The sequence below is a fragment of the Limulus polyphemus genome, unplaced genomic scaffold (assembly GCF_000517525.1).
Source record: "Limulus polyphemus unplaced genomic scaffold, Limulus_polyphemus-2.1.2 Scaffold362, whole genome shotgun sequence".
Taxonomy (NCBI): domain Eukaryota; kingdom Metazoa; phylum Arthropoda; class Merostomata; order Xiphosura; family Limulidae; genus Limulus; species Limulus polyphemus.
Window position 1 is genome coordinate 254,788 of NW_013665972.1, and position 8,889 is coordinate 263,676.

General features: G+C 28.7%; 1 protein-coding gene across 1 annotated transcript in view; it reads left to right on the plus strand.

The window, feature by feature from the left end:
- The window catches only part of LOC106457698 (acyl-protein thioesterase 1-like), a 30,534-nt gene extending 22,508 nt beyond the window's left edge, over positions 1-8,026 (plus strand). Inside the window, 4 exon segments of the mRNA XM_013917145.2 lie at positions 69-81; positions 83-245; positions 2,313-2,477; positions 6,180-8,026. Coding sequence (XP_013772599.1) covers positions 69-81; positions 83-245; positions 2,313-2,477; positions 6,180-6,230 — 392 coding nt within the window. The 3' untranslated portion in view covers positions 6,231-8,026.
- Positions 8,027-8,889: the final 863 nt, after the last annotated feature.

Here is an 8,889-nt window from a genome sequence, read left to right on the forward strand (position 1 = left end):
CTCGGTAAATACTGCATTACTGAAAGGATATATTAATATAAAAGCATTGCACCCTCTTTTCTTTCAAGTTCATCACCTTATAGCGAGATGAAGAGAAAAATGGGATCCCAACAGAGAGGATACTTTTAGGAGGGTTCTCACAAGGAGGTGCTTTAGCACTGTATTCTGCTCTTAAGTTTACTAAACCATTAGCAGGAGTCATTGCATTTAGCTGTTGGCTGCCATTAAATAAACAGTTTCCTGAGGTAGGTTTTGTTAGAACTAAGTATGTATTGAATTATTGTTATTGAAAACCTTTTTACTTCTAGAAATTGCCATTTATTAGTAATCCCAGACTGTGGTGTATACAAGTAGGTGATAAAGCTTTATATCAATGCATATACTAGCACTCTTGAAAAGGTATGGATATATGGAACTTCATTTATGAAACGTGAAGGAAATTACTAGAAATCAAAAGCTATTAAACAATAAATTTGTAAAAGCTTCTGGAATATTTCATTTTATATAATTATATGTTATCTTAAACTTCTTTTCAGCAACTAGGTGAAAAATATGGGTTCTTAAAAGAATAGACATTGTATATAGGCACTGTCTTGTCAAGTAAATGTTATGTCAAAATATATATAATTCTCCAGAACAATCTCATTTTAATTTACTAGCCCCACTAAATAGTTTTAAATAAGGTGTAAAGAATTATGCAATTCCTGTTTTAAAAAATTGAACCAGATTTGAAAGTTATTAGGAGGTTAGTTGAATTCCTTCAAAGAAATCAGTTATGCTGAAATTGAAGTTGTTATTTATGTATTGATTTAAAAATATGGAAATGCAATGTTTAAAGATTTCCTATAGACTTTTGAAAGAGTTTTTTGTTTTTGCATTATTGTTCATCATACGTATAAATGTCATATAACAGACAAATACAGTTCTTCAGATTTGAGGTGCATTATAACACACATAAATTTTGCTTAAGGTGCATTGTTAATTGATCACGTAAATTTGTCATCGCTCACTTAAAAAAAACCTTTTTAAAACCATGCTCGCTACTTCACTTATTTAGTGCACATGATAAGTGGTATTTTATAACGCGACTAATACAGATGTTTACTATTATGGCACTGACAATCCACTATGTGGGCATTGTTGTTGAGCATGCATTAATACAAATTGGCGACTACATTCCACTTTTGTGAATTGCCATTAGTATTAAACAATGATGGTGACTGGTAACAGCATATGCTTGTCCACTTCTTTAAAGTGAGAATTGCTGGATACCATCAGCTATGAGACAAAAGAAGGATGTGGAACCGAGTTGGTTGTGAAGGTAAATATTTTACAAATCAATTCCATATTGCTGATATGTTGATATTGTACTAGCAGACAATGAATTATCATAAATTGTGCATGCATTCAACATAAAGTTTAGTCTGTGTTAAAGCATGTTGAAATCAGATTGATATTTGCAAATGAATATGAATAGTGGCTGAATTGACCAGATTTAAGTCATGCATTGGCTTTACTTGTCATTTAATTATTTAGTCCAAGGTCTTCATAGACAAGGTTTTTGTGTTATTAATAACTTTAATTTCACACCAGATTTTGGCTACTTTTTCTGATGCTTGAAATGACAGTTGATAAATTCTGGTTAATTTCATGTCATACAATGTTTTATAGGACAATTTTTCAGGTTTGGGTGCTATACTAAAAAACAGGCAGAATAATTTCTTAGCTTATATTAAATAGTGCAAATGTGCAACCTCTCCCTAAATTTCATGAATGTGCTGCCTTTGATGGTGGAGTAACCTATCCTATGCATCCTCATCCAACATCATTTATTACCTGCCAATATTTTTATTCGTGTATAAAAGAAAAATAAATTCAGTTAGGCCCATTTTCGTCAAATGTTGATAATCAAGGGTGCAATATAAGGGTGTTTGAGGAACTACTAAATACTGCTTAACTTTTATGAAGGGTAACACAGGTATATACAGATTTTCGAAAACAAGTTAAATACATGGAGATTTTTTTCCAAGTTTACTGTTTGTTTTATTCGACTACATTGACACATGGACCTGAAAAGAAAAAAACAAACTTGGCTGCTGTTTTCAAATACAAAGGACTGAAATGTTATAATATTTTTTCTTCACCATTCATTACTGATATTTCAGTACTATGCTGAGTTTCAAGGTGTTTAAAAGTATTTATCTACATTAGATTCTTTCTTAAAATGAACCAAAGGTATGAAGAATAAACATAGGAAGTAGTGAAGAAATTTTAGTTTTTATTTGCAATAATAACACATACTTCACATACAGGCAGCTGTAGGGAATCTAGACATTCCTGTGCTGCAGTGCCATGGAGATATTGATCCTGTTGTTCCTTACAAGATTGGGCAGCTGACCTCAGAACTTCTATCCAAGTTTATGAAAAAGTTGGAGTTCAAGACCTATAAAGGCATGATGCATAGTTCTTGTGAAGAAGTAGGTATTTGTGGTGTTTGTATATTGAATTTGAATTATGTATCACTAAAGTTATTTTTTAAATTTTAATTCTTGTACTTCCATTACGACTTGATTTATTACTGCATACATTCAGCAAACCCACTCTTCAAATTTATATAGCTTCAAAATACAGCAACTAAATAAATCATGAATTAAATATTCTATAATATAGAATGAGATGTTATTGTATGTATGATTCTTAATTTTGAAGTAAGTTCTCTAATACGTGTTCATCTTAGGTTTTCTGTTCGTGTCATGAGAATACGGAAGCAACCAATTAGTATAGTAAAGTAATAGTCTTCTATCACCAAATATTTTAAGTTACATATTGATCAGTAGGAGTCCATTATAAAAATAAAAAAAATAATTTATAATAAATTGTAATTAAATACAGAAAGCTGATCAGACTAACTATTGTAAATAAAGCTCTAAAAGAAATTGTTCTTTAAGCCTTTGCACAGTTTGTTTGGACAGAAAAAATCATATGGGTCAAACTAACTTCAGTAAAAAAAGTAAAATCAGTAGATATTGTAATAGTTGTTTTATGTGGAGATTTGTTAGCATTTGCATATTAAAACTTGTCAGAATCATTATTATTTGTGACATTAAAATATCTTTGTCAACAACACTTGTAAAAATGTTTTCTCATATGAACAGGGAGTTAAATAATTTCATGTAAATTCAACAAAGTATGAGAAATACACTGTTTATACAGGTTTCAATATATTTTACCTTTTTTTATTGTTTTACTGACATTTAATAACTGAGCTTGTGCAATATTAAACTTAGGTTTGATATTCAGGCCAGTGGTTGATTAATCATTTCTCAGTCCAAGAAGATCCCCTCAGTTGCATAAATAATGTGGTGTAGGAAGAAAGAAAATACAAATAGTACCTTAGCTGCTTAAAAATGAATAAATAAATCTTGAATATAATTATTTTATTATTATTTTTGTATGAATAAATCTGCATATGAGACTATTGAAACAATTCTTTAAATAGATTTTAAAATTTCATGGTAAAGTAATATTTCAAAACTGGTTGAGGGAAGTTCGAAAACTGTAATCTTTGAAAAGTGTTATGGTTTCCTTATTTGAAAATTCTCTGATACTTAAAACTCTACCTTTAAAGCCAATTATATATTATTAGTACAAAAAATATACAACAAAACTACTATATATAAATTCTTTAGAAACAGGATGATTGTTTTTTAGGCAGAACTCTGTCAGAAAATAAAATATGGATAAAATGAAATCGGGATAAAACTGTATAATCTACTGTAGATAGTGATGACAGGTTAACCTGGTGGAACATTTTAGCTTTGACATCTCTACTATAACTTTATTTACAAATAGATAAATGTTTTGTTTTCATAAATAGTTGAAATAATTAAGTAAAAATCCTATGTTTAGACTATGAAAAACTTTTTGTGCACATCAGCTGAAGTTGACATAGTGAGTTAATTACCCCTTGGTTGTAATTTTTTTTAAGGAAAGGAAGATGTGAGAAAACGTTTTTGTTATACCATTAGAGTAAAATCTTCTTTATCTAAGTGTTAGATTGGTTAACAAAAACGTGATAAGCAATCTTTAATAAAAAAAAAATGAAAAGCTTGAGCAGTGTGTGTGAAATTAACAAAAAAGAGTATAACCAGTTAGAGTAATTTTCTTTAGATGATGCTGTCATAGTGTGCTAAAGCTGATACAGCTGAAAATAGAAGTTGAAACTAAAATATATGAAATGAAGCTTGAGTTTTATGTTTTTTATCTCTTTAGAGAAGAAGTTATGAAAAATAAGTAATTATTAGAAGCTTAAACATTAAATTCATATATATTAGTTTTATTTATAAAATGTGTTGCATTAACAGTTACCTTTGTTTTTTACATAAATTATATACTTAGAAATGTTTTATAATGTGTAATATATTTAATAAGCTTTAGTTAAAGTTATCAGTAGTGAGTTTGAAAGCTTATAACTCTAAAAACTGGATTTCGATACTTGTTAGCTCTTTGTGTAACTTTATGCTTAACAACAAAGAAAACAAAACAAACTTTAATATAAATTAACATGCAGGACTTAATTTAATACATGACTAGACCTTTCTAATATTTTCTACTTATGGTAGGCTAAGGTGTAATATGTTTCACATCTTTAGAAATAGCTATGCATATTTAAACAATGATTTTACTTTTTATCTTCACAAATGTGTAAAGCTTAAAAGTGTGTATATTGAATGTATTTGTGTAAATGTTTAGGTATTAAATTGTTTACATGATTTAGTTATTCTCAATATCAATGTGGAAATTTGAATATTGAAACTAACTTTGTGTTAAATAAAATAAAACGATAGTAATTAGCTAGTAGTTACTTAATATGTTTTATATGTCAGTCTACACTGCAGCAATGTGAACAAATCTCTTGTGCTAATACACTTGCAAAACTATATACCTTCTGACTCATTCACACTATGAAAAAGAATGAAGATGTGTGTGTTTAAATAAAATTTACACTATGGTTACCATATTCAACGCAAATTACCAATTCTTGCTTTTTTTTTCATAATTAAGAAACTAATCAATAAATATTTATAATATTAGTTGTAATATAGGTAAGTAAATAAATGTATAAATAATTCCACAACTGATTATAAGAATTAATGTTAATCTTATAAATAACTTGATAATACTTAAGTTAATTGCACTTACAGAATGATCTTCCATGTCTTGTACTGCCCTAGGAACTACTTGCTCAATCTGATTAGGCACTGTTATATGGCTTTGCAGTTTCTTACAATGGAAAGACAGCAAGGTCAAATTTAAACCATGTCTTGACAAACTTTCAGACCTCATTGTATATAGACAATGATAACCAAGACTACATTTATTCAAACTAAAGGCACAAAAGTCTATTGGAGCTACACTGAGAGACTTTTCAAGTATGGAAATTTAATGATTCTAGTTTCTTCTGGCTCATTTCCACTAAAACAACCATTTATTTTATAGTATGGCTGGATGCTTATGAATCTTTGCTTGTAAGCCTTTGTCAAAATTAAATCTTTGTTTATTATTTTGTTAAAGATATCATGAGATATGTCAAGTTCTATCACAGTTTTTCTAGGGAGTCAGAAGGTTCTCTTTTGTCCCAAGGGCTTTGCATTACAAATGAGGGTAGTGGTGCAGTTTTAGAGCCTATTACTGTCCAGAGCCATCTGCTGTTTCAAATTTCCACTTTTGTGGGACCATTGAAGGTTTCTTTCTTCGATAGGTCGTGTCTTTTAGTTCTAAATCATTCAACTGTCCAACTACATGAATATGTTTTCAAGAAAAAGGTTTTAACCAGTCATAACTCTACTGAAAGTGCCATATTACCTCAAATTGTCAGGAATTTCTCGTGAACCAAATTTATAGATGTGAAACATGCATTCCATGATATTATGATTTGCATCTAGGGTAAAATTCCAGTTCATTAACACATGAATGTTACCTACATAAAGTGCTATTTTACGATCAAGAGCACAGCCATTTCTAGTTTCTACAATTGCTACGCAGCATATCAGTTGAGAAATCTGGTATCCTTTGGATGCAGAAAAGTCCATGTACTTTTGTGTAAATTTACATTGTTGTTTTTTTTCAAATAAGTTGATATTTGCAGTTGTTAATTGCTTAAATATTATTCTTTATAGGAAATGCAAGATGCAAAAGGATTCATTGAGAAGTATTTACCGCCTTTGTAATGATGATCAGCTATCTATATTAAAGAAAAAAATACTTTGTTAAATGTTACTTACGTTCATCACTGTAAAGACATCTCTGCAACTTGTCATGGAGAGGATGTTTTTGTTCACCCATGCATCTTATCCAATTCATCATAGGATTATAAATGATAGTATTTACTGGAAGGTACTGTTGGCTCTGTTGCTATTTCTTTATGACTGGAAAATCAGTGCCATTAAATGTATGAAAGGAAAAATAAAATAGGCCAACTTTACGTTTATCATTTACGTTAATAAACAGTTTGTTATTACTAAAGGTTTTTTGTTTTTTTTAATATCAACTGGAAAAATTAGTATGTATCCCAAGGTAAAGTCTATCATCATTCTGGGTGATTTTTAAAGATTTTTAATGGTAATTGTTTTTTACACTATTGAGTACTTCCAAAAGAATAAAATTACACTAATTTACAAAACTGTGTATCAGTGTATATATATGTATACCATATGTACAGTTGAAACAGTATTAGAAACTAATAAATAAGTGTCATACTGGTTTTAAGAGTTCTTACCAGAACTTTGTACAATAGATATGGTTTTATTTGGTATTTTTACCAAATCTGCTAGTTCATGCTGTTGTAGTTGTAGTACAAATGCTTGAACAAAAATATTTTAGGCTATTGTACATAATTCTCTCTCTTGTCTAGTAGTACTTATTGAAAGCTTCATTGTAATCCTTGTTTATATTCTCCATTTCCACAAACTTGACTTTCCTTTGAATAATCACCAACATTTTTGCTTTTGTTATTTATGATTTCAGTATTTTGTTTACTTAGAAAGTGTACACTTTATATCTTCAACTATACTTTATGTACAGAAAAAAAACATTTAGCAAATTGTCACTGGAATCCTAATATATGTTGTTTAACAAAGTAAACAGTAATGTATTTTTCCATTGTTATACATAACTATATTTTATATATTATAAATCAAGTTAAATTATTCATATGGGATTAAAATAAAGAAATAAAAAAATCATATTTGAAAAACATGTAGAGAATTTGAGGGTGGTAATGAACATTAATCTTAGATGCTCTTAAGAAGTGCTTTAAAAGTATTTCTGCTGTGTTTTTATCACTTCATAAAATTTATATGGTTAATTTGATAGGACAGGCTGATTATCATTAAATTTAGTTAGCTATAAATGACAACACAGTATTGAGCTTATAATTATTCATTTTTTTCTATAAAATATGTTAAATATTGAACTAGTTTTATGTTCTTTTATTATTCAGAATTTTCACATTTTAAATAAAGAATGGTGTGCTTTTCTTACTGGGGTTTTAATTAATGACTTTTGTGAGCTGATCCATGAAGTTGTACTTCTTTCCAGTTTTTAGGTAAATTTTTGTTAATTCTGCCAATGTGCTTTGTGAAAACCCTCCTCCAACCTCTATCAAGCAGTAGCTGAGTCTGATAAAATTACATACCCAGGAGGTACATTAGATAATGTTGTGAATTAATTATCCACAATATAGATATTTTCACGACATTTATTCCAGTAGTTTTTTCACGGCTATATATTTGTTTTGTAGTCTCTCGATTTAAACATATATACCTTTTTATACTGATAACATTGATTTCTTTTTTTGCAAATAGTAAGACTTAATTGTTAAGTACAGCATACAGTACTTACTTGTAATAGCTTTTGCAGTGATAATGAGCACCCGTTATTCTTTATTTTGTTCTGTAGTAATTCTATTGGCTATTATTTGTACTGATTATCATATTAATAAAATTGTATTTTAGTTCCATGTCAATAGCTTGATGTACTTTCTTCACATCATTTTAACCTCGTATTGCAACATTAATATTAGAAGTGTTATTTGAAGATGTCTACAGTTGCGTGAAATACATTTGATTACAATCTGTAATACATGTGTTGAATTAAATGGCAAAGGTAATAAGACATTGACTTGATAACTAAAGTTGATAATTTATTTTCGTTTGCTATGTTATTTTATTGGGTGGGTTAAGTTTGTGTGATTTTTACTAACCAAAAAAATAATTTTTTTACAATTAATATAAATTCCACCTGCAGTTTAGGAAAATGTAGCAAACTATACCTATGAAATAGAAGTTGGATATTTCTAGTAAATGCTAGATTTTATGCTGTGAGTGATATTAAAAGATGAATATATTAAAAGCAGGGTGACATTCAAGTATCTGCTGGACTGCCAGTAACATGCAATAAAGTTGTGTGTTCTACATGCTTGTGTCTTTTCTTTGTGAGTTATTATTGGACCTTTAAAAGAAGGGAAGTTAGAAGACAAGTTTTTCAAGTTCATTTCAGTATTTAACAGTTAATAATTTATGTATTAACTAATTCTGTCATATTAATGATGTTTGAATATGAGTAAATTATCCAGCCTGTTTGGAACTTTGTACATATAATATACATTGAGCTTTTCAAGTTATTTTATGATATTTATATTTGAATAGTTAAAACTAACATATAACTACACGTTTTATAAATAATTAATGAGTTACAGTTACATCAGTTTACATAATTATTATTTAAGTAACTTGGTTACACAGTGTTAGGAAGTTTCTTTTATATTTTCACACATGTAAATACATACGAGTGTGTCTATATATATATATATATATAACTCATAATTTG